The sequence below is a fragment of the Martes martes genome (genome assembly GCF_963455335.1).
Source record: "Martes martes genome assembly, chromosome: 8".
Taxonomy (NCBI): domain Eukaryota; kingdom Metazoa; phylum Chordata; class Mammalia; order Carnivora; family Mustelidae; genus Martes; species Martes martes.
Genome location: NC_137895.1, coordinates 46511081 through 46537279, shown reverse-complemented (window position 1 = coordinate 46537279; position 26199 = coordinate 46511081). Strand labels below are relative to the sequence as shown.

Sequence of the window (26199 nt, the reverse complement as noted above, 5' to 3'; positions counted from 1 at the left end):
CTGATTACGAAACCTGACTTAAACAAATTTTTCCATTTATGGTGAGGCTGTGCATGTCTGTGCAAATATGGATTTTTCAGTATTCATGTAGATTTACACTCAGCCAACGTCTCTTTGAGGGGAGGAAGAACATAAAGAAGAAATAGATCTTTCCCACTCAGAAACGGATCTCTGCAATAGCTGGAGATTTGTCTTCTGGTTTTTGGCTACAGGTCATAATCACTTCCCACACTCTCAATAAAACTTTCCTTAAAAAAACCCCCGGTAAACCTTAGATGCAAGACATGACTGCAAGAGGGAGGACAATGTGCCAAATAAATTCCCTAAGAGGAGGGGGCGTGGCTTTGGGGCCACATGCTATTTGGTTCTTTTCGGTCCCTTCTTAAATTAGCATGGCAAACATGACCATGAGATGGTGATGTCAACCATACTTCTCAGCATTTTTCAGAAAAGCACTTGAGTGCACAATTCACAGACATCTCCATCTTCTTGAGCAAAAGGAGTTATTTCACATTCAAATGAAGCTACAGATGGCCCCCCTCAGTCATTTGGAGAGGGCAAAATTCATCAATGGGGAATGTAGCGAGGCTGAAAAAAGCCAGTCATGGTTGGAGGGTCTGACTTGTTTCTCTTGAGAAACAAAGGTGATTTAACCTGGAGAAATGAAATTGCCTTCCCTTCTTAATTTTCAGGCAAGGGCATTTTCAATTGTGTCTTCAAAGTTGGGAGCCCAATCGGTAAAGGAATCTTTGTACTTACCTGGCTTTCTGTCTGCAGATGAATAAGGCGACCACGGCCACCAGCATGCCAATTAAGAACAGACCAGCACTCACACCTTCGATAACTCCAAATAAGGGCTCTACAAGAATCCAGAAGGAAATAGCAAACCCAGGCAGGAAAATCAGTGCTAAAGAACCAGGAGGAGAACTGCTGAAACCTTATCTCCCTAGGAACGTTATTACAGAAAAATCTGAACGACGCCCACGCTGAGGTCTTTACTATCTGCTGGTAGGGGCACGCAGACAGGAAGAGGGGACACTGTAACCACAGGTCCGTCCTTACACTTTTGAAGTTAATGGCGTTCTGCCTATGAAGGGATTTTATGCTCACTGGGGCTTGTAGGTAAGGTTTAGGGTGCTTGAGACAAAGGCCAGCAGATCTTGCCACCAAAATCAAAATGGTATTTCATTTGAATGAAACACATATAATAGCATCAGGGACTTGGGCAAGTCCAGTGAGTGACGGAGAGCTATTTTAAGGAAATTTCATTTTATTATCTAGTATGACACTACCTCTTGGAGTTTGTAAATAAGTAAGAGTAGCTTATTTTTAAAACAGCTTTATTGAAATATAATTCACATACCACTCAATTCACCCATTTAAATTGTATAATTTGGTGATTTTTGGTACAGAGTTTTACAAACACAACCACATTCAATTTTGTAATATTGTCACCACCCCTCAAAAGAAACCCTGTACCTCTTAGCTGTCCTTCTCCATTCTTTCCCAGCCCCTGGCAACCATGAATCTACTTTGTCTTCATAGATTTGCCTATTCTGGACCTTTTGTATAAATTGAATCAGAAATACGTGGTCTTTTATCTCTGGCTTCTTTCACTCAGCGTAATGTTTACAAAGTTCATCCATGTTGTAGCATGTCTCAGTATTTCAATTCTTTTTTATAGATGAATAATAAATAGCTCCTTGTACGGAATAGATCACATACTGTTTGTCCATTCATCCACTGATGGACATTTGGGTTATCTCCATTTGGGGTTATTATGAACAATGCGGCTAAGAACGTCCGTGTGGAAGTTTCTGTGTGGGCACATGTTTTCATTTCTCTTAGGTATAAAATTAGGAGTGGAGTTGCTGATTTAGATAGATGGTAACTCTAGGTTTAACATTTTGAGGAACTGCAGAAATGTTTTCCCAAGCAACTAAACCATTTTACATTCTCACAAGCAATGTAGGAGGGTTCCAATGTCTCCATATCCTTGCTAACACTGGTCATTGTCTTTCGATCACAGCTATTCAAGGGGGTGTGAAGTGGTGTCTTACTGTGGGTTCCATCTTCATTTCCCCTAATGACTAATGATGTTCAGCATCTTGTCATGTGCTTATTGGCCATGTGTGTATCTTCTCCAGTGAAACGTCTACTCACATCCTTTGTTACTTGACTTTGCATTATTGAGCTGTAAAGTAACAGTTCTTTACGTATGGGGGACACACAATCCTTATCAGATATTAATTTGCAAATAGTTCCCCCATGGTCTCCTTTGAAGCACAAATTTTGATCAAGTCCCATTCATCTGGCTTTTCTCCCCTTCTGTTGCATGTGCTATTGCTGTCGTATCGAGAAAATCATTTCCTAATCCAAGGTCACAGAGTTTCCCTCCTACGTTTTCTTTTAAAAGTTGTATCGTTTAGTTCTTCCATTTAGGTCTATGGAGTAGCCCATTGTTGAACTTGCACTTTAAGCCCTTGGATTTGTTTATTCAGTGTTGCTTTTCAAGCCTCATTAAATCACCACGATCATTTTTCTTTTAACATGGTTAATATACTTTTTTGGGTATATGTTTACTACCTGCCTTTGCTGAACTGCACGCAATTTTTGTTGTTTTCTAAATAGGAAAGAATTGTGTTTACAATGCTCCTGCTTAACATTAAATTATAAGCCAACACATCTAAATCCTCTTAACTGTGTTCTGATCCCTTTTTGGTTTGAAAAGTGGGAGATTATCCCTATATTTGGCATAAATAGATGGGAGTGTTTGTGAGGCTGAGTCATCTTTTGTCATGCAGCATGAGAGACTGTTTTAGCTATAAAGAAGAACTTCCTGAGACCAAGCATTGTAGAACCCTGGCTCTTGGGAAAGGCTGGGACCGAAGCCGGTCAAGGAACAATGTGCTGACACATGACGCTATTCTCAGCGTGAGGGGAGTATTCTGAGGCAATGCTGTACAGAGGTTAAGAGTTCCAGCAGAAAATGCCAGAATTCAGCTCTACTATCCTGGGCAAGTTACTTAAACCTCTTGGTGTCCCAGGTCTTCTTCACCTTTCAAATGGAGGATGGTGATAGTCTCTACCTCAGAAGGTTAGAGTGAAGATCGGATAAAGTATTTCATGTCTTCACTGGATAAACTATTTCATGTAATAAATATTAACTACTGCTATTCCTCGGGCTAGAGAAGTTTCTTTTGTAAATTTATGTAAAGGCTTTTAAGTTAACATTTTTTTATGGTGTAAAAGCAACGTATAATAAGCAAAAAGAAAAAAGTATCACCTATAATCCCACTACTTGGAGATAGTCATTGTTAATCCCTTTTTCGAGTAGGCTCTACACCCAGTGTGGGTTGAGCTCAGGACCCTGAGATCAAGAGTCGTGCGCTCCATTGGCTGAGCCCGCCAGGCCCCCCTCATCGTGAATACTTCGGGGTTTTTTCTTCTAGTCTTTTTTTTCCATGCATTTCTATGTTTGTGGATTGATACATTCCCACCTATGACTGAAAGCCTTTTGTATTTACATTTTGGCCTGTGCAAGCTCCCAATTTGAATGTTTTTCACCCATTATTTTCAAAAACTTCATTTTTAATTTAAAAAAATCTGATACTTCTATCTTCTTGTCAAGATTAATGGCCACTTAGCCCATTCTCCTTTAGAAGTAGGAGCAATTTCTTGACTCCACGTCATCCATGATCCCATAAAGATTAAATTCCAAGTGAAAAATGCATGTTCCCCTTGCCATCAGCCACGTCACCAGATCTCTCTACTGGAGGCCCTTGTAAGTGACACGACAGTTGGAGACTAGGCAGGTAGATGGGGAGGCTAGCCTTACCTGACTCAGTGGTGATAGGCAAAGAGAAAAATGTGTCAGAATAGAGCGGCTTCGTGAATTCCTTCAGGTCCTCATCAAACAGCTGCGTAAAAGCCCGAATGCTGATTCTGAAAGGAAAACCGATTTATTTAAGTGCAAGCGGCCGACCACAGTAAAGCTGACCAGAAAATGGGTTCCAGGAGCCATAGGGTGGGCACCTGGTCCGTATGTGTGCTAGGCAGGACAAGAATTATGGAATCAGATCTATCCGGTTCATTCACACATTTATTCATTTGTTCATCCAATGTTTACTGAGCGCCTACTATGTGTTGGTCCCTGTTCTAGGATCAGAGGGTACTGCAAGGGACACAGCAAAGTCCCTACCATCCCAGAGGCTACATTCTCTGGGATTAGAAGTTAAATAACATTTACACAACTTTAATACGCCAGATGGTAATATGTAGCAGAAAAAGAAAAGAGCAGAGTAAGAGAAATGGATAGCAATGGGCATGGGCGTGGGGAACTGCCCCATTCAGCATGGTCAGGGGCGGGCTCCTGAATAAGAAATCAGAGGAAAGTGAGGGAGGCAGCCACGTCCGTGTTCCAGCAGAGGGAACCACAGTGGGCAAGTATTGACAGGAAGGACTAGGTGGGGCCCATCCTGAAGAGGAGAAGGGAGGAATTCAGGATGGGCATAAAATTTGAGCTCAGGCCACTTGAGAGAATAATGGCATCACTGATGGAGATCGGGAGCTAACCGGGGGCAAAGGAAGAGCTCTGCTTGGCCTGTGCTGAGTTTACAGTGACACTGAGACGTTGATTTAGAACTCTCCAGTGGACATTTGGAGCTCTTCCAGTCACCTGGACAGGAGAGCTGCTGAGGGGGCCATCCACATGTCCGTGTGGGATGGTGCCTGGAGATCAGCTGGCCCGAAATTCAAAACGCCAGCAAGATGCAGCTGCGAAAAGATAAACGTGTAACTTCAGCCTGGATGAAAAGTCTATTTTCCCTATCTGAGAACCTTGATCTCATATTTGCTGGGTCAGTAAGGCCAGTCTGGGGGCCTGCCCTCAGTTTCTGGGGACATATCTTAGGAAGAGTTTGAGATCACTTGAGGTGATTTTAAACAGGATGACGACAGAAAAGACTTAGTGGAACATGAGGTCTGACTTCAGATTTAAGGAATTTCCATGCAGAAGAGGAAACAGACCTCATTATTTTTCTTCTTGAAGGTAGAGTGGAGCCCAGTAGGCTGAAAGGTCACAGAGAGGTGTAGTTTGGGAACATAAAGTCATTTTGTAACATCTAGAGTATAAGCTGCAGCATTAGGTAGTGAGCTCCCAGTCACTGACGGTATTTAAGCGGAGGCTGAGGGAGAAGGAGCTCTCACAGAAGCTGTGGGAGAGCATTCCTGCACTAAGTGAAAGACTGCCTCAGAGAAGAAAAAAAAAAAAAAACTGGCTCAGGCCAGCTCTTGAGTTCTTTCTCTTTTCAAACATAGGTTTGCTGAGACTATCAGGCTTGATTTATATGGGGAAACTTCCCCAGTGTTAATTTAAATCCTATGAAAGGGAACAGAAGTCACTTTTTCCTTTAAAAAAAAAAAAAATCTAGACTTGTTTAACCCAGAAGTTTCTGGGCATGACCCGTAAGAATGCCAAAATTGTATCAGGCTGGGGCGAACCCTTCCTTCCAACTCACGCCCACGTCCAGCTGCCGTCTTATAAAATGAGCAGGACGATATTGATCAGCCACATCTATAATTTCCATCTCTAAAAGCTACTTTCCAGTCAGAAGTTGTACTTCCAGGAATACCAGGCTGTTGGTGGAAGTATCGTGAGCTGTCCCTGAAGGGTAAGAAGCAGTCAGCTTATGTTCAGTGGGAAGGTGAGGAGTTGGTGTGGGCTGCTAATGCATTGTACTTTTGGGAATTGAAACGAGTCTCTCTGCTGGAAAGCGTTTCTTATATTGGTGTAATGATTTGTAAGTGTGGAAGGACTTTCACAAACATGGTCCCACTCGAGCATCTCCAACATCTCCCCTGTAACAAGGGAGCTTAGGATATAACTTCAGAGATTTGGAACCTGAAGCTTGGAGAGATTCCGTGTCTTGCTCAAGATCAGAGAAAAAGCTGGTGCAAGAAAACCAAACTCTGTATTTTCTGAATCCTCATCCAGATTTCTTTCTTATTTCCTCTCGGCTTAGTTTTAGTTTAACAGCTCTGACTTCTGTGGGAGGGATGGGAAAAAGGGCCCACGCTAGGAAGCAGAGGGTCTGAGGTCTAGCTAGCACTCTGTTCCTGAGTAGATGAATGGCCCCTAAAGTTTTTTATGCCTCTGTTTCCTCATTTGTAAATTAAAAGCCTTGGATGTAACAACCTTGACATGTTCTGCTCTGAAATTCTAGGTGCAAAACCCAAAACACCAAGGGGATCCAGATGAATAATGTTAGGAACCCAGAAAGGAGATAACGACCAAGTAGAGAAGATAATGACTTAGTAGCTCCGAAAGGAGATAATGATCTAGCAGAGTTCCTTAAACTTAATGGGATTAATAGGAACTCTGCTCTTAACCCCTTTCCAAAAAGGGACAGCACCACCACTTCCCTATCTCAGCATTTAGCCCCCGGCCCGATTCTGTCCCAGATCTTCCAGATCCCCCTATCTTCCTGGGCTTGTCTTCCCTGCTACCTCCTTTCCTGCTCTCCCCACAATTTGAGACTAGACTACTTGCTCTTCTCTGAACAGTCTGTGTATTTCTGCACTTTGACTCCCATTCTTCCCTCCACCTTGAATCTCCTTTTGTCCCTCTCTTCATATTTTCAAATCCTTCCTTACTTTTTAGTGCTCAGCTAAAATGCTACCTCCTTCAAGAAGCCTTTTGAACGTTAATGGCATTTGTTTACCATCATGTTCTTCAACATTTCTGCCTATATTTTACAGATGCCTTCTGTGTGTGTGTGTGTGTGTGTACATATATATATGATTACTTTAATAAACAGATGTATGACAGTAATGATTTCAACTTTATATGGGTCCAGAATCAGAAACCTATAGCACAAAATCAGAGATCATGTGGTTCAATTTCCTTCATTTGGGGAAAAAGAGCTCAAGAGAAGCTGACTACCCGCCCGGGGTCACATTGCTATTCTATCTAGAATAGAAACAAAACCAGATCAGCACTTTGCTAACCTCTAAACTGCCTCCCCCCCATCATGATCTGCCCTTTCTCTTCCCATATGGAATGACGTTAATTATGCACCCACGTAATAGGAACCCAGTAACAAATGGGAAGACATTACATTCGTTGACATAATAAATTTGCAATGCAGCTAAACCCAGCATTTCCCATTTCTTTTCATATCTTATTCCCCCCTGCTTCCCCCTGCCCAATCCCCGCCCCTGCTCCCACCCCATGTTCTCTCCTGTCTACCTATTCTCTCCGGAAAAAAAGATGCCTGACAGCATTGAGGGTCACTGTGGCAGTCACCATCTTGAGATAGGCAGAATTCTGGCTGCACTGAGCTAGGGGTCAGCAGCCACACAGGAGACCGCTTAGCCTGTAGTTCCCCCGACTTTGAAAGGCTATGCCTCATCTTATTAAGCATTATTTGCCCAGCATGCTTTTCACGGGACTGAACCAAATGTGGAGAAATACTGGAAAGTTGTGTCCTAGAAAGCAAATGAAGACGGCATGAGTTGATTAAGGTGTAATAAGAATGTGTAACCATTCACAGTGCATCTTAACTCGTTGCCTTATTTGTTCACAAACACTGAATGAGCATCTCTTGGGGGCCAGGTACTTGCCATATTGTTTTGTCTCCTCTAATACACTGCGAACTCTCGTAGTCTGGTGAAGAGTAAAAGATGTAAGAAGAGTAAAAGAAGGTAAAAGATGCTGTTGAGTGGTGGGCTGGAGGGATGGAGGTTCTGAGTGCTGCCGCGGAACTGGAGCGGGGGCCACCTGCCCAGTGCGGGCCAGTGGGCTGATGGGTTGCTGGGGGGTAAATGTGGGGCTTGACAAGGGCTGAGCTGGCTTCTGAACTGTAAGAGGGGATGCACCAGCCAGTCAAAGGAGGGGAGGGCGTGCCAAACAGAGTGAAAAGAACGTGTGGGGGCTCAGAGGTCTAAGAGAGGCCTGTCATATTTAAAGGAACTCCAAAACGCAGGGTGTACTTTCGGCAGATGGCGGGAGGCAAAGCAGGAGCGGCAGGCAGGAGGCAGATGGTGGGGGGAGGGCACTTTCTGTGCCCTGCTCTGGAATCTTCACTTACTCTTGGAAGTGAATGGGGACCACCGGAAGACCTTAATCGAGAAGACCCTGTGTTGTCTCGCAGATGAGAGAAGAGAGGGCTTGGGAATTGGAATGCCATTTCCGAGGTCACACGGCTAAGTGGCAGCGCCTGGGCTCCATGCAGGATCTCCCAGGCCTGGGCAGCTGTTAGGGATGGGAAGGAGTGTGCTGGGGAGAGAAGGGCACGGGGCCACCTCTAGCTTCTCATGGTCCCTCTCTTAAATGGAACAATGAGTCATCTTCTTTCCTCTTTCAGAGCAAACAAACAGAAATCAGCCTCCACTGACCAACTCACAAACTGAATAGAGCCCCTGGGAGACCTCTGCTCAAATTTCCTTGAGCCAGTGTGACCAAGGAGCTGAGGCATCTCTTGATTCTTACAGAAACTGAGAGATTCCCTCATTCCGATCTCATATTTCTCCGTTGCTCTGTCTGAGCTCTCCCCTCCTTCAGGGAGGCTCATATGCTCTCTTCTTGAAGTGAACATCATTAATAGGTTTGCGTGTGTTTACTCTGGAGATGCTGACCTTGGCTGGGGTGGCAACAGCATTTTTGTGGTGAGCCCGGGGCAGAGGTATAACTAGAGTTCTTGCCCAAGGTGAGTCCTCTGGTTTAGGAAAACTCTCAGCCTGCTCACGTTGATTCTAGGGAGGGGCTAAGAATGCTCTCATGTGTGATACCATGTCAGCGTCTCCGTTTGGAGCCTTTAGGAAAGTCTCTGCTGAGACTCAGGGCTGATATTCAAAATACGTAAGAGTCAACAAGCCCTGGGCACTGACTAACCAGAGTAGACACTGGCCCACAGAGAACCTGATGGACCACCATGCCAACCAGATGTCTGCTCTGCCAACACCCAAGAGAGAAGCACTGATCTTGGATGCTTACAGCTTATATCCAAGATGGCAGCTGAGAGTCTCTTTTTCTTGAGGACTCTGATTGGTGATGCTGTGTCCTCTGCTTATACTTGCTTTCGGGGAGCACAGTGCAGGCCAAGGGTGCTGCCAGTTCCAATGGCTGGAAGGGCCTGTTGGCTGCAGTCATGCTCTCTGGGGCCAAACCAAACAGCTTCTCCTCCTCCTCTGTCCGCCTAGCAGGAGGAAAGGGTACTCCCATACATGCAGAGCCCTTTCCTTTGAGAGTTCTGTCTGGACCAAAGAGTGCTTTCATCTTTTTTGCCTTAGAAGATAAATAAGTAAGTGTAATGTCAGCCCTCGCTAAAAGGAGAAGATGAAACTTTCATCTTTCTTGGGTCTCCCTAAACTCAATTTTTCTGTTTGGACACTTTTACAGTCATTAACATAGTAAGTAAATTGTTTGATTTGTGCTAAAGAAGTGTGAGGAGAAAGAACGATCTTTGTATAATGGATTGGAGCTTTTGCACAACGCCAAAGGCCTTCTTTACGCATTGCCCATGAATGGAGGCAGGAACCCAGACTTTATAAACTACCCAGGAACATGCACAGCACTGTGGTAATGCTGGTTAGTAATCTGCAGGAGCTCGGGTGCATCAGACGCCCAGACAGCTGAGCCCCCTCTCCTGCATCTTGTCCCTTCTTGCAAAATGAAGGTAATATGTCTAACCTGTAGGCAGTGCGTGGCTTCAGTGGCCCGTCGCAGAACTTTTGCTGGTTGGGATCGCATTTTCCACCCAGGCTCTCCATCTCTGCTCCCAGCTTAATGTTAAAACTCTTGGAGTTGCTGTCAGGACTTTCCGCACACTTGCTGGCAAAGTAATCGGTCTGATACATCCGGATGGAGGCGTTGTGTCTGTATTCTAGGTATGAGGGCAGAGGGTGCTGCTGTTCTGGCTTCGACTCATCACTGCCTGCGGGGAGAAATCCCACGGTGAGCTGCTGGCTTCCTCATGACCTCAGGGATCTCTCCCTAGGCTTCTAAGTCTGCATCCCCTCCCCCACCATCTCTGGTCAGTTCCAAAGGGCAGACACTTTGATCTTGAAGGATGCTATGAAAGTCTCCTAATGAAATTAATTTTAATCCACTTCGTCTAAAGTAAAAATTAAGAAGAGTGTGTATATACAACATTTAATACACACACACGTGGATTTATATATATAGACACAGACACACACCATCATATTTCTAGGAAATAAAACATGTGGGCTTGGGTAGTTAACTCATTGCATCAGATGGTAGACGTGTTCCAGACCTCCCGAAAGTTGGCCACTCCCCACTGGGAGAGTCAACCCACTCAATAAGCTCTCTGCCTTGCCAATGACTGTTGTAGCTGAGCTAATAAGGAAATCCTCATGACCTAGGAAACAGGGAAGAGATAAGAAAAATCAAGTTCAAGGCCAGAGCAGTCACCGGCAGGCACGCTCCCTGTGCCACACCCTGTCCGATCACAGCTCGGTGCACAGCTCTCTGTTATCTTGAGTACAGTTTAATCCTGGCTTGAATTTGGCCCCTCCTGCAGCACGCTTCCCAGAATTCGCCCAGTCACCCAGCTTGCTGTGTGTTTTGGCACCATAAACTCGTTTTGATGTTGGCTGGAGGAAGGCATAATTAGGAAGATAAATATTATGGAGATAGGACACCATTAACCATGCACTTCGAGGGGTGGTTTTGCAGGGGTTCATCACATTCTGGACTCTTGTTTAATAAAATTTGTTCAAACTGAGTGGGTCTTGGAAATATTACCTTGTTGACAGTAAATGAAACGGAATGTTGCCTTTGGGATGAACATATATACTATGATTGACATTTATAGGAGACGGACTGTTATCTTAGATCGCCAGGGGAGCACAGCCCATCTCCACGGAACATCAATAATTGAAACCCACAAGGCTGCAGAACACAAGGCTGCCTGCTGGGGTGTGGCTTCCTTTTGGTCACTGCCTTACATTCATGTAGGAAACCATTATCTCCACTGCATCATCATCAAATCTAACAATCTCTGCATAGTTCGCGGGTGTCTCTCTTAAATCCTTATCTGTAGATATAAGTAAATATACCTATTTGTGAGATGTAAGGACATCTGGGATGCACCCCTGACCCTTGACATCATTTAATTAATTTTGCATAACCAACTTCAGTACAATTGAATAAAACGTCAAAGCACACAGACCCTTAGCTATCCCGTGAGACTAAAATCCTATCTAGCCTAGGACCCGCTCCAGGGCTGGTCGGGTTTAAAGTTTCTCACTGCCCACAAAGGGGTTAAAAGAGCCAGGGGTGTGTAACACCTTAAGCAATTTTGGAAAATCTAAGGCACGTCAAATATACGATGCCGCCGCAGACACACACATGTTTTGGAGGAATCGGGTACAAGGCCTCTGTGGCAAACACGACACTCCTCTAGGTGGTTTCACAAATGCCAACATAAGAAGCTCCAAGAAATCGTACTTGAGGTTGTACAAACACAACGTTGTTACAACTCTTACCTAGTATTTGCCTGGCCTGTAGGAATGAGGCAGACAGCGAATAATTTCGTTGATGAGAAAAGGAAATTTACTGTTGAAAATTCAGTAGGGAAAGGAAGACTGCCTTTCGGGATCATCTTTTACCTCTTTTTAGCTCTTGAGTGTTTTCTGTGAATCAGTGGGTGGTCTGGAGCATGTGCTTCCTTGGGCTGTTGGAAGTCGGGGCGGGGAAGACGCAGAAGTACACGGCTGCTCGATGGCAGAGCCAAGAAGGAGCCATCAGCACTGAGTGAGCCGTGGAAAAGGCTCTGGGGGTCACCACGGAGCCAGGGCTCTTCCAACGAGCCCTGATATCCCTACGTGAGGCTATTTATGCTATGGTTGCGGTAGCTACTATTATCATTCACCCATTTCGTAGTTAAATCCGGTGAGTAACAGGCTTTGCTGCTGAAAGAGCCTTTGAGCAGGTTTTGGGGACATCGCCCAGCATCCAGGTGATCTCTGACGAAGCAGAGTCGGTGATCACTTACCATCCGCCTCCCTCACGACCACCGTGAAGTACTTCACAGCTCCGTTGGTGTCGCTGAACCAGCTGCAGTTGAAAGTGAAGTTGATGGAAGATTTGCTAATCAGCACATCCTTTTTATTCACCCGAATGTGCGGCGGTGGAGGAGGGGGCCCTGAAAAGGATGGAGAAGGAACCCAGGGGAGTTAGGACTCCGCTTGTCCATATAAACGACAATCAGTGACATGAGGGTCTCCACTCCCCTACATTGGGGTGTGTGTGTGTGTGTGTGTGTGTGTGTGTGTATTTAAAACTTGCAATCAAGAAAAACCTCCTTCTCCTCTCCTGGAGGGAAGCAGAGGAAGTGATTTGCCAGAAGCACATTAAACATAATGAGAGGGGGGGATTTCCTGAAGCTGTATCACCAAATTGCCTAAAAGCTCTGTGATACCTCCAGCTCTATCATGCCAAGTGTTGTCTTGAAACACTCAAAGTGCTTGAAGACTGTTTAAATTGTTTCCTGCCGGGATGCTTCACCTACACACAGAAAAACGTCTCCGCAGCCTGGAGGCTCTCCTATTCTCTCTTGCAAGGGACCCCGGGTCTGGCTCCTGGGGAGGTGAGCCGCATGCCTGGCAGAACTGGGGGCTCGCTGCGTGCATCACCTCCAGAAACACTTACGGTCTATCATCGTGATGGTGCTGTCTTCCACCACTTCGCTGGTCATGCCGGCCGACTGCACCTTGATGGACACCAGGTACCTCTTATGGGGCACGAGCATCATGATGTTGAGGAGAGATTTCTCTTTCTCCAGCTTTCTGGAAAACTCAACTTCCTGAGTGTCCATTTTCCGACATTCAATGCTATACCCGTCAAAGTCAGAGTCAGGAGGGATCCAAGAGCAAGCGATGGCCGTGGAGTTCTGAGGCCGGCAGTGCAGGTTTTGAATCTTGTCTGGCTCTACAGGGCAGAGAGGAACAGACACATCTCAACTCGGGGAGACTTCTTTTTTTTTTTTCTCAGTTCCTTTGGGCCCAGTGTGCCGTGAGATCTACATTAGTAAGTCTCAAGATTTACTTGGATTGCTTTCCAAGAAAGAAAAAAATTCTTGGGGCGCCTGGCTGGCTCAGTGGGTTAAGCCTCTGCCTCCAGCTCAGGTTGTGGTCTCAGGGTCCTGGGATCGAGCCCCACATCAGGCTCTCTGTTCAGCGGGGAGCCTGCTTCCCCCTCTCTCTCTGCCTGCCTCTCTGCCTCCTTGTGATCTCTCTCTGTCAAATAAATAAATAAAATCTTTAAAAAAAAAAAGAAAGAAAAAAATTCTTAAGGATCTCCCAAGGAATTTCTGCTTCCCAGACCATACTCTGAGAGCCTCTAAAAATTAAATCATCTGGTGCCAGTGTGATCAGAAACATAAATACACACTAAATATAGCGTCTGCACTAAAATTAAGGGGCAGAAGTCAGGTGGAAGTTGGGGCTGAGTAGCCAGCAGGTTAGAAGGGCAGCTCGGCCTGCCTGAATTCAGATTCTGTTTACCAGGTGTGGCTTCTTGAGCAAGTTACTTGCCGTGTCTGTGCCGCATTTGTAAAGTGGGAAAATTAAGAGAACCTATTTCCTGTGGGGACTGTGATGGGTCATTGAGTTGAACCAGGCACAGCCACCTAAAAATCTGTGTCTGGTATAGTAATTACTCAATAAAAGCCAGCTCTTATGAGAAAATTAAGACATGGCATTGTTTCCTTGTTACCTTCTAGCCCTGGCTCTGTCCCCCCCCCTTCCATTCTCTGCCTTCCCTGTTCACAAGCCATCCTCTAGTTCGGTAACTGCTCGTGGTTCCCTGTATACGCCATGCTCTTCCAGCCCCTGTGCTCATGGTCAGTCAGTTTCTCCAGCCTGAGAGAGTGCCCGGCCCAGAAGGGACTCAATGAAGAGTGATCATGATCTCAGGGGTTGTTGTGCGTGACTCTACAAGGAGTAAGAGATACAGTATGACAGATAAGCACCTAGCCGACCTGACCTCGCAGGTTACTAACCAAACTCTAGGCCTCCCCGACCAGCGACATGACCTCCATCTCTAATTACATCTGATGAAGCTAAACTGTATGATTTCGATATACAGGCTTTAAATTTGAATTTTTGCAACTAAGCCATTTCAAAAAGAAAAGGTCTCAGTTCCCCAATATGTTAAATCAGAGGGACTCTGGTCCTGTGTTTTGAGTGTGCCTTGGTGGGGGTCAGGGATGCTCTGCTGGGGTGACTTCCCTGAGACTTCCCTTTCCTTGTCCCCTGTCCCTAGGAATTTCTAAGGAGGCTTCAGGCTCTTGAATAGAACTTGAAAATCTAGGTCTAGACCACTCTCTCTCATTCCAGGAGTCAAAAGTCTTGATAAATACTTAGTTTTAAAAGCTGCCCATTGTTTCCTTGGCCACAGCAGAAAATATAGTAACAATTATCAGATAGCACTAACCAGGGACATCAAACTCGGAAAGGCTCACAGAGTACTGCATAATATGGGGATAGATTAAAAAAAATAATAATAAGGCTAAAGACAGCTATGTTTGACCAAATAGGGAAAACCCCCTCCATTTCATTGTTGGGTCTTTACTGTCCCTGTTATAAATTTCATCCTTTTTTCTTTTCTCCACTTGCCCTTCCTCCCCAAACTCAAAGGTATGTTTGGGGGTGCCTGGGTGGCTCAGCCGATTAAGCGTCTGCCTTCAGCCCAGGTGATGATCTCAGGGTCCTGTGTTCGAGTTGGGCTCCCTGCTCAGGGGGGAGCCTGCTTCTCCCTCTCCCTCTACTGCTTCCCCTCCTTGTGCTCTCTCTCTCTGAGATAAATAAATAAAATCTTTAAAAAGAATAAAATGTATGTTTTTTCATAAACTTTGTTAGGTTTATGGTTACATAACTTGCAGGATCCAGTGCCAAGTGAAAAATGCAATGCTCTGCGTTCAAAATATTCAGATTTCAAGATGGTGACAACAGAAAATTAAACGGAGTGTGGGGTCCCTCTGAGCACAGGGCCTGTGGGTTGCACAGCTGGAGGCACTAGCTCCCCACCTCTGCTTGCAGAATAGATCACCACCTGTTACTCTGATTTGGTATAAAACCCCCCTTCTCCCGACACCTTCTCCTTAGTCATAGGACTCTTTGTCCTCAACAATCATGACTTTGAAACACTTGGCATCTTTGTGCCACTGGATGAATTTGTGTTTCATATCAAGATGTAAAATATTTAGCTAAGTCATAACAGTTTAGATAACAATGATTTTGAGAAAAAAAAAATCAACGTGGAGATTTTTTCAGGATAAGGGAATTGGCCTTAGAGGCAAGCAGTACTTATGTCTTTTCAAACATTAACTGCTTTTTAATCTTTTGAACTCCTTCAAACCAAACCACAGCTGGAACCCAAAAACACCTTCTCTGTTCAGCCTTAGGGCAAGTCTTTAGAAACACCATGCCCGATTCATAATTCTGACAATTTACTCGAAGAATAATATGGAAATTTGCTTCAGCCTCTTTCCTCGGTTCTTTCTCCCCTCTCCTTTCTGCCTCTCAAGTCCACATGTCTTCTAAGACCTTCCGTCATAGCCCCGTTCACTAAGAAATAGGTACCTGCTATGGGCAAGGTGTCCTTCTATGGACTGTGAACAGTATGGAAGTGAATTAGGCATCAGCCCTAACCTCTAGGAGGGGAGAGGAGTCTGAAACAGCCATAAAACAGCGTCGAAAGGAGAATGAACCTGAAGAAATGGACAAAGAAGGTGCTGGGCGGAGCACTAGACAACTTTCTGGAGTTAATGGTGGGCAGGAGTTAGCAAAGGCTTTGCGGCAGAGACGATACCTCACCAAGATGTTGGGAAAGGGGCATTTCAGGCAGAGAAAAGTATGAATCCAGGCACCCAGGGTGGGGCTGGGAGGGGTGTGAAGGTGGAAGATCAAGAATTGCAAGTTGTTCGTCATGGCTGGAGCAGATGTGCGGGACACGGAATCGTGGAAGGATTCTACGTGAGAATTATAAAGTTCTCTGTTGCTTCACACTCTGTTATCTTGGGCTTTCTGTTACCCACAACCAAATCCAATCCTATCTAATGCAATCTTTGAAGTTCCATCAGCCATTCCTTATCAAACACAACACTGAGTCCCTCTCCTTGCCAGCTGCTCTCCTTGTCGGCCTGCCCCGTTTGATAAATGCCGCTCTTCAATTCCAGCACCCAGGACAGAATATAGTACTCCAGAAGCCATCTGCTGAGCCCAGCCTCTACTGAGTTCTTAAATTGAGCACACGTGTCACATAGCCCACAGTAAGCCACCAAAAACCCATCTTGAGCTTGCCGTAAATGAAAATTCTTAGTTCTTTTTCGCCTATTTTTCTTGAGACTCAGCTATTTCATTTCAAATTGCTCTCTGGAAACGATGCGGAGTGCAAGTTATAATTACTGTAACATTAATGTTTGCTGAATAGGTGAAACAGCTACCTGCTTAAATTCCTAATTTTCAATTCTCTATTTCATCAATAACCACTAACTCTCTGATCTGATCTTAGAAACTACACATATTGGTATTATTGAAAAATAAATATTTGGATTAAGGTTCCTATACTGAAAACCTTTGTTTCTTCAAGATTTGTTTTATCTATTCCAAAATACCTTTGGGAAGAAACTGGTAAGTATTTCATTGTTGAAGCATTTTTATCTTTAGGATTTATAGCCATGTGTCCTAACTGATCCCTCTGTTTCTAGTTTGCTCCTTACGGTCTATATTCCACACTGTACCCAGAGTGACTTCTTACAGTGTAAATCTGATTATGATATCTTGGCTGAAAATCCCTCAGTGACTCCAATTGATCGAGGACAAAGTTAAAGTCACTACCGTGGTTCTCAAGACATTTTATCACCTGACTCTCCTAATCCTAACCCTTTATGCTCTGGTCAACTACTTTCAGCTCCTCTGTCCCGCCTGATCTTGAAATGTTTTATTCTCTACCTAGAATATCCTCCACTTCTTTCCCCATATCCACCTGGTGAATCTTACTCTTTCCTTAGGTTTTGGTTTGGAGACTGCTTCTTCCAGGAAGCTCTCTTGTACTGGGTTAGATGCCCCTACCATGAGTTTCTAGAGAGCCAAATACTTGTTTCCTCACACCTCCCACTGAACTGCAAGTTCTGTGAGGGAGAGATCATTTCTTTATTGTCCACTGTTGTTAATGTTGAAGGAATGAACAAGTCTATGTTGAGTTCTGCTTGAATTCACATCTAACCAATCCCAAGTAAAAATGTGGATTTAAGCCATGCCTCACTGGAATAAGATGTCACAATACATACTTCCCCCTCCCTCCATCTGAGAACAAAGAGTAGTAAACATGTCGTACTTGTCCTCACAGATCCAAATATCGGTCTGCTATAGGTTTTCCAGGAGTCGCCACTGACAGTCTTGACACTAAATTGATAGGATCTCCCTGGACGAAGACCATATATGATGCGTCCTTCTGATTTCCTGTTGCTATAGGGGTTGAAGACCGTGATTGCATCTCTGGGGGACCACTGCAGCTCAAAGTCATCATAGTCTGTCCAGTCTGGTGGCCCCTTCCAGGTGATGGCCAAGGATGTGTTTGTAACATCAGCAAATGACATAAGACTGGGAGGAGTTGGGGCTGTACGTAGGAGAACATGAAAAAAAAAATCACATAAATATCTCTATGCCATAACATATGCAGATAAGACAGCTGAGTGATGTCAGACATACGTCAACGTACTTTGTAAGAAGAGGTACTATGAAAACCTAAACAGAAGCTTCTATCTGTAGTGTTTACTATGCGTTAGGTACTCTCCTCAAATGTTTAATGCACATTCTCTTCAATTTTCAAAACCAGAGTTTCCTTACTGGAGTACTGTGGAACAGGAGTGGGCCCTGAATGAGTTACAAGTGTGTACTGGTTCCATTAGATTTCTGAGGTGTGAGGGCTACAGTCCACAGACAATTACAATTGACCCCAGGGTGGCATTCAGACTAACATTGCCTGTGTACGCCCAGGAAATAAAATATTTAGGAAGCACTGCCCATAGCAACACAATGATGATGTATATGATTATCCCATTTTACAGATAAGAAAACTGAGACTTAGGGGCACCTGGGTGGCTCAGTGGGTTAAAGCCTCTGCCTTCGGCTCAGGTCATGATCCCAGGGTCCTGGGATCGAGCCCCGCATCAGGCTCTCTGCTCAGCAGGGAGCCTGCTTCCCCCTCTCTCTCTGCCTGTCTCTTTGCCTACTTGTGATCTCTGTCTGTCAAATAAATAAATAAAATCTTTAAAAAAAAAGAAAAGAAAAGAAAACTGAGACTTAGAGATGCTCAGGGACATTCCTAGCTTCACATGGGTAAGTGGCAGAGCTAAGCTAAGGACCTAGATCATACTCCTAGATCTTCCGTGGTATGTTTGCGGATAAGGTCTGTTTCCTTTATCCACTGTATCATAGTGCCTTTCCAAGTTCAGGAGCTAGCACATGGCACACCATTACTGATTTCCCTTTTTCTTACAAAAACTGTAACTCAAATGTGTCCCACCAATACTAGCCTTTGGCAACTGGGTTTTTTTACCTGTTCTGCTCTCCCCCATGAGCTTGTTGCTGAGGTCCCCACTGTGAGTTACCACACACAGTGTGTACTTCCTTCCAGGAACAAGGCCATGGAAACGCCATTCGGTCAGGTCCTTGTCTCTCCAGTTCTCCTTCTTTGTGCCATTGGGGTTGTAGAGAATCAGCTCATAAAAGTCAAAGTCCCCGGAGGCGGGACTCCAGCTGAACCAGAGACTGTCTGTCGTGTTCCGACTGGATCCTCTGAGGTTACTCACGGAAGCTGGGACTTAAACACAGTGAAAGCCTTTACTAAGAACAAGAGTTAGAAACAAAGGCATTTGGCCTACAGGTGAGGATATGAGTGATGTTGGGCATATAGTAGTCCCAATTGTGGAGTCAGATCTGGCCTGTATTTCAGGACGTGGGTTTAGGGGCGTGTGGTCTAGAGATGTGGTACAAATGAAAATAAAAAGAACCACCACAGGGGTGCACGGGTGGCTCAGTGGGTGGTTAAGCGTCTGCCTTTCTCTCTGCTCAGGATCCCAGGGTCCTGGGACTGAGGCCCACATTGGGCTTCCTGCTCAGTGGGGAGTCTGCTTCTCTCTCTGCCCCTCCCCCGGCTTGTGCTCTCTCTCTCTCTTGCTCGCTCTCTCTCTCTCTTTCTCAGATAAATAATAAAAATCTTAAAAAAAAAAAAAACAAACACCACCACAGGTGGTGACTTTTGTATGCTTGCCACATGTAGTCTGATAAACATCTAAAATGAGATCTTCAGAAATGATTTATTAAAACTGGTCACACAGTTTATAACTTAGCCTGTGAAAGGCCTGAAAGTGTTCACAGAAGGTCCCAACTCCTTCCAAGCTGGCCCATCTCACCCAGGCCCCTCCCCCACACCCTCTGGGTGTCTCTGCTTCCCCTCCACCCTCTCGTAGGCTCTCCGTTCCCTCAACTCTTTCCTACCCAGACTATATCAGCTGAGCCTCACTTGGGAGAAGAGTGCTAACTGTCACGTCTAGCACTGTGTAACTTAGTCACGCTGGCACCTGTCCCGTGGGTATGTAAGCCTCGTTCTTCTCCAGAGAGTGAAGACTCCTGTCTCTCAATGGAGGAACTTTAAACATTAATGAGCGGAGAAGGGAAGATGTGCAGAGGGCAGATGGCCCTGGAAGTGTTAACACGGAGGCAATTCTACTCAGGCTCTAGGCCGATCTGGATCTGTGGCTCATTTTCAGTCCCTTCCCCAAACACACGGAGATCTTCTGTTGGGCGCCTGGGATGTGTTCTCCCATGGCTCCCTTCACCTGCAGGGCTCAGCTGAAATGCTTTCTCTGTCGAAAGTACTATCTTGTCCTGTCAAGTCTCTCTGTCATAGCATGTTGTTTTTTTCTTTCTTAGACTCAAGGGTGTTCCCAAGTTATCTCCCTTAAAAATCTGCTGTCTGCCCCCTCTCCCCTGTGCCCATTCCCCCACCCCAGCCCCACGCTTATGTGGGCTCAGTGGGTCGGGGGCCTCATCAGCACTGTTCACGGTCATTGTCCAGCAGTGAGCCCCGCGTGGCACAGAAAGCACTCAAAAACTATCATCAGATGTGAAAAAAAATAACCGAATAGAAAGATAAGACAATGAACTCAAATTATGGGAAAAGAGTCAATTCTGTTTCTTATTGGCAGCCCAGAGAGATGTCTCTCTCTCTCTCTCTCTCCTTTTCCTGCAATTCTTTGTGTTCAGTTCATGCTGTGCTGTGTCATGGAGCACTCATGGATTGGTCCTTTCCACGGTGGACCTTCTCCAGACCTGCCCTCCACTCCACGAGTGTGGAAGTTTCCCAAGGGGAACAGCTTGAATGGAGCCACAGTGGGCTTCAACCCTCTTGTGGTGGTTAGCTGGCACATAGAGGAGCCAGATTCATTTTCCCACCAAACCCTATGAAGTCTACAAGTGGTGGCAACAGAGCAGAAGCCAGGGCCAAAGCTATTCTGGTACAGAATCAAAGATCTGGTTTAGGGTCAAAAAGCCTGAAGATCACCAAGTTCATATAGAGCTAGACCATGTATAGAATAGGAAACGAAGGACACATCACAGAAAAGCCAGTGAATACTGAGACAATTTCTCCGCTCTACATTCCTGCTTGGTTGGATCCGGGCCTTACCTGTTCGACCGAATATGAAAGACTCATTAGACAGCTCCCCGCTGTGAGTTACGATCACCATTTTGTACATTCGGCCTTGCAGCAAGTTCTGGAAAGAGAAGCTCTGGACTTGTGGGTCAACCTGAGCTCTCTCCTGAAGCGTTCGATCTGGGTTGTACAGAAAGATATTGTACCCGTTGAGCTCCCCTTCTGAGGTGGTCCAGCTGAAGGACAGGTGTCTGGTGGAGTTCTCTGTGATCCTCAGGTTGGTGACAGCGGCAGGGACTGCAAAAGTTGAGTCAGACAGTGAGACTGACTTTCGGCATGCCCCAACACAGCCCAGGCCTGAGGACAGCAGGGACACACTGCACAGCAGCCCAAAACACATTGTCTCTGCCTTCAGAAAATATCAACTTCATGGAGACCCCAAAACAAAGAAGACTGAATTTTGTGCATGACTGATGCTGAAACCGTTAATGAAAAAACCAAAATCAAATCCAAAAAACCCCCAAAACAAAGAGAGAGAACAAAGAAAATCCAGTAAAGGGAAATGATTTTCAAAGACATTTTTTGGGTCTGAAATAAATGTTAATCTGACTTGTGTGACTCAATGTTTTCCTCACACTAAGAGCTAGATCAGAAATTTAAAACAAAACAAAACAAAACACACATCTCTGAATGCCATCTAAAAGCTAAGGAATGGCCCATGGAGGTGAGTCCAGCAGGGAGGGAAGAGAAGTGGGAGAGAGAGAGAAAGTGGGCTGAAGGAGAGTCGATTCAGGGGTCGAAGAAAGAGAAGCAAGAGAAAAACCAAAGTCATTAAAAAAAAAAAAAAAAGATCGACCTTGGGATTCGATGACCCTCTCGGCCTTCAGTGGCACCCGTTGGCAAAGTGATCAAGAGCCCTCAGAAATGACCGGCTACCCAACTGTTTGCACAGGGGCTGCCGGATACTGCGGAAGTCTTGGGCTACCAGTGGGAATAGAACTGGACACCTGCCTTGGTCTCTCCTGGGTTCTCCTCCCTCTGCTCCAAATACTTCCTCTTGTGCTTTCTCTTTAAAAGCTTCTCTTTCCCATCATTCCATCCTTTGTCCTCTACACGTTCCGTAACACAAGCTGAGCACCCAATCTCATTCGCTTCATGGATTGCTATAGTCTGAATGTTTACGTCCCTTCCACCCCCAAATTATATGTTGAAACCTAACCCCCAAGGGGATGGTACTGGGGATGTGGCCACGGGGAGGTGGTTAGGTCATGAGGGTGAAGCCCTCATGAATGGGAGTAGTGCCCTTACAGAAGAGATCCCGGAGAGCTCTCTTGTCCTTCTACCATGTGAGGACACCGCAAGAAGATGCCAACCATGAACCAAGAAATGGGCCCCCAATGGACCCTGAATCTGCTGGTGACTTGATCTTGGACTTCCAGCCTCCAGACCCATGGGAAATACAAGTTTGTGGTCTAAGCCACCCAGTTTATGGTATTATTTCTTATTGCAGCCTAAACAGACTAAGACATGGATTTAACTGGAATTTTTGCCCAAATATTTATCTCCAGCTCACTCTTCTGAGCTTGGGCCATATTTTCAATTACCCGTGATCATCCCTTACTGTAAGTCATTCAGACATCTCAAACTCAGTATGCAACTGAACCTTGTCCATTTCTCCTTGACACAGCCTCCTCCTACTTCTCTTATCTCAATTAATGGCATCATCTTCTATCAGATACCCCAGGTGGCCACTCCGGAATCTTCTGTTCTTCCTTCCGTACTCTACTTAGAGACCAAGTGCCATCTTATCTCACGTAGAAATAGTTCTTGACTAAACCTACAATTCTTCATCAGGGCCCCTGTGGTGGTTTAGCTTTTGACCCTTACCATTTCTGTAACTGCAATCATTTTATGACCCCAGCTACCTTTCTGATCACATCCCCCTACTTTGTTCTCGCTCTGCTCCAGCTATACTGGTCTCTTTACTGGTCCAACAGTCCAGACACACTCTTGCTTGAATCTCTGCCTCACTGTTTGCTCTGCATGGGGATATTCTTCCCCCAAATACCGGCATAGCCCTTTCTCCCTTTTCTTTCAGATGTCTGTTCAGTTATCACCTTCTCGACAACACCTCTGAGGACTGTACTATCCAAAATTATAAGCCTCTAACACTTGCTACCCCACTTTCCTGATTTAATTTTCTCTTTGGTATTCACTACCATCTAACCTACTACACTCTTGACTTATTTATTGTGTTTGTTGCCTTTTTTTCCCCTACTAGAATATGAGCTTCATGACCATCAGGCTTTATTTTACTCACTTCTGTGTATCCAGCATTTAGAAAGGCGCCTAGCACATAGTAGGTGCTCAGTGACAAATGATTTAATGAGTGAGTCTCTTCTCCATTCAATCTATTCCCCATGGCCATCTGATTTATCTTTTTTAAGGTACAAATTTTATTACAAAACACTCACTCTCTGGCTGAAAACCTGGTATGGTCTCCTCACAGCTTATAAGGAAAAATAAATTCCCGAGGAAGGTGTGCTAGGCACTCTCTAACCTGGCTTCAGTCTGCTCCCCCAGCCTCACTTCTCTTTCATGCCACCCATACTTCATCCACCCGTGGCTCCTCACTGGTCCTTCTCACACTTCTCAGTCTTGCCAAAGGACAGGATCTCTGCCCTGGGTTTCTTTCTACCTTCTCTCCACATGCAGAATTGTTTCATCTTTCAGGATAGTACTGAAAGGTCCATTTTTATGAAGACCTCCCAATTCCACCCGACTTCCATGCTCTTCTTCATGTTGAATAATCCTTTCTTCTATACAGTCCTTATCACAACGTATCGTCATCCTTTGTCTGTGTGTCTGTCTCCCCCACCAGTCAGCCAGCTCTTCCAGGACAAAGCATGCCAAGTTCGCCTTCATGTTTCTATTAGCATCATCCCCCTCCCTTTAGACGGAGCTCCTTAATGAGTAAGCCATCAGACCAGGGTTGTTGTCCGAATAACGACCCCCAGAGATGTCCATGTCCTAATCCCCAGAACCTGGGAATATGTTACCTTATGTGGCAAAGGGGACCTTATAGATGTGATTAAGGTAAGTATCTCCAGGCAGGGAGCTTAGGCTGGATTGTCCGGGTGTTGACCAATGTAATCACGAGAGTCCTGAAAAGATGGAAGAGGGAAGCAGAAGAGTAGAGAAAGAGATATGGCGACACACACAGAGGCTGGAACGATGCTACTGTTGGAAGGGGGCGTGAGCCAAGGAATGTGAGTGGCCTCTGGAGGCTGAAAAGGGCGGGGAGAGGATCTCCCCCTGAAGTATCTCGGAGAAGCACAGTCCTGCGGATACCTGCAGCCTCGATTTTAGCCCCATAGGACTCACTTTCAGTTTCTGACCTCCAGCACCCTCAGAAAATAAACTGGTGTTGTTTGAGGTCACTGAGTTGGTGGTAACTTATCACAATGGCAGCAGGTTTTAATAATACACCTAAATTGGAGTGGGGTAGGCTGGAGCCCCCATGAAGAGGCTGACTGATGTGGAAGTGATAAATCATAGTGAACATCCCCATCGTGTCAAGAAATAGCTGTCCTCTCCCCGTGTGACCCTGCGGCTCTGAAGGAATAGCACCCAGGGATGGGATCCGGGGCGAAGTGATGAGCTGTGCAGATTACCTGTGCGGCCCTCAGTCTGGGCTTCCTTGCTGAAGAGCCCTCCACTGACAGTTAGGATCTGTATCTTGTATTTCTTTCCTGGCGTTAGGTCTTCAAATTTGTGCTGCTTAGTGGCAGCTGGCTCTGATGTGTTACTCAGAAGGATCCCCTTGTCGTTTAGAAGCAGGATCTCGTATCTTTCTGCCACGCCGGCAGCTTTTTGCCAGCTTACTGTTAAGGAATGACTGCTGTATGCATTGTCTGCAATTATTCCCTGGACAGACGCTGGGACTGCAAAGGAAGAAGAGAAGCGAGGGCTGTCAGGTTCTGTCACTTAGGCTAAGCCAACTGAGAAAGCAGGTGAGAAAAACTTTAAATAAGCTGCAGAGAAAAGAGGTTGCCACCATTTCACTCATGTCGCGTGGACACTTTCCATGTGCCCTTACGAGAGAGCATTTCTTGGCCTAGATTATCTGTACACCTGCTGTGAGTCTCTATTTTTTTCCCCTCTGAATTTAGACAGGCTCTTGAAGTCAAACAAGTAGAAAAATTAGTGAAAGTGACTCTGATAAATATGCAAAGTGATTCAGATGTATGTATCTAGAAAGTGGAAGATGCTGAACAAATTTACATTCGGTGAATATAGTTTGGATGATGGAATTATGTTTAGACTTTCATTCCGAAGATTAACTCAAGTCAAAGCTTTCAGCCTTGACCTAAGCAGTAGTATATAATAAATTTTTTTACTATGGCTCCTGATGGGAAAGGTAAAGTAGTATTATTTTTAGTAATATTTTCTGTCTTAGGCTCATATTTTTTTCTCATTCTACATAATCTTAGGAGATCTCATTCACTCCCATGGTTTGAATTGTTACCCATATGGTGACGACTCCCAAATTTAAACTTGCAGTTCAGATCTCTCTTCTATTTTTACAAATGACATCTCTCCCTGCATGTTCCATCCAGTTCCTAAGAGGCCCAAATTGGACTCCTCAGCTCCCTCCTCAAACCTCCTTATTGTCCTTTGTTCCTCTTGGTGCAAGTCAGAAACGTGGGTTGTCCCTCCTATACTACACATAATCAAACATGGGTCTTGTAATTTCTATGTCCTACAACTTCTATCTCTTTGATCTATCCACTTCTCTCCCTTCTCTGTCCACTACCACTCCCCTAGGACTATATCATCCCTCACTACATTATAGACCAGTGCCCTTCCTTCCTCACCTCCCACACTGTAGCTGCATATTCTCATGGCAGCCCCATACAGATGGCCCTTCAACGGCTCTCCGTAATTGTAAACACCTTAACAAGGCATACGAGGCCCTTCATGATTTGGTCCATCTACTTCCTTGGCCATATGGCTCATCTTTACTCTAGCACACCACACAGTGTGTAGGTCCTCAGTGTGCCGTGCTTTCTCTCACCTTCAGGCCTTTGTTCTTTCTGCTGGAGCCAAGTCAACACCCATGTCACCAGGATGACTTCTTAGTGTCTATTTAAATGCTACTTTTCCCTGGAACCCTTCCGTGGCTCTTCATGTTTGCTCCTAACACACCCCATTATTACTTTTATTTTAGAAGTTATCATGTTGTAATTGTCTTTTTATTTCCCTGTCTCTTTAAACAGACTATAAGCTTCTTGAGATTGGGGGCTCCATTTTGCCACTAAATTTCCATTTTCTAGCATAGTGCTTGGCGTATGGTTGGAGAGATACATATATGAAATAGATACACAGGAGGGGACAGGACAGAAGCCCAGGCCCACAGCTAAATGAGTGGTTATGGGAACGGAAGGCATCTGATAAGTATTCTACCACAGCAGAGAAGGCAAAAGGTTTGGAGCCAGACAAACCTAGATTTG

At 45.2% G+C, this 26199-nt stretch overlaps 1 protein-coding gene across 2 annotated transcripts in view; it reads right to left on the bottom strand.

Annotated features, from left to right (window-relative positions):
• PTPRB (protein tyrosine phosphatase receptor type B) overlaps window positions 1-26199 on the bottom strand; it is a 113307-nt gene that overhangs the window by 17842 nt on the left and 69266 nt on the right. For both annotated transcript variants that reach the window (XM_080811991.1, XM_080811992.1), the window contains exons 15-23: window positions 24361-24630; window positions 20720-20983; window positions 18590-18853; window positions 17366-17647; window positions 12677-12955; window positions 12017-12170; window positions 9692-9931; window positions 3839-3945; window positions 760-859 (exon numbers count right to left, since the gene is read on the bottom strand). In XM_080811991.1, coding sequence (XP_080668117.1) covers window positions 760-859; window positions 3839-3945; window positions 9692-9931; window positions 12017-12170; window positions 12677-12955; window positions 17366-17647; window positions 18590-18853; window positions 20720-20983; window positions 24361-24630 — 1960 coding nt within the window. The remainder of the gene's footprint in view (window positions 1-759; window positions 860-3838; window positions 3946-9691; window positions 9932-12016; window positions 12171-12676; window positions 12956-17365; window positions 17648-18589; window positions 18854-20719; window positions 20984-24360; window positions 24631-26199) is intronic.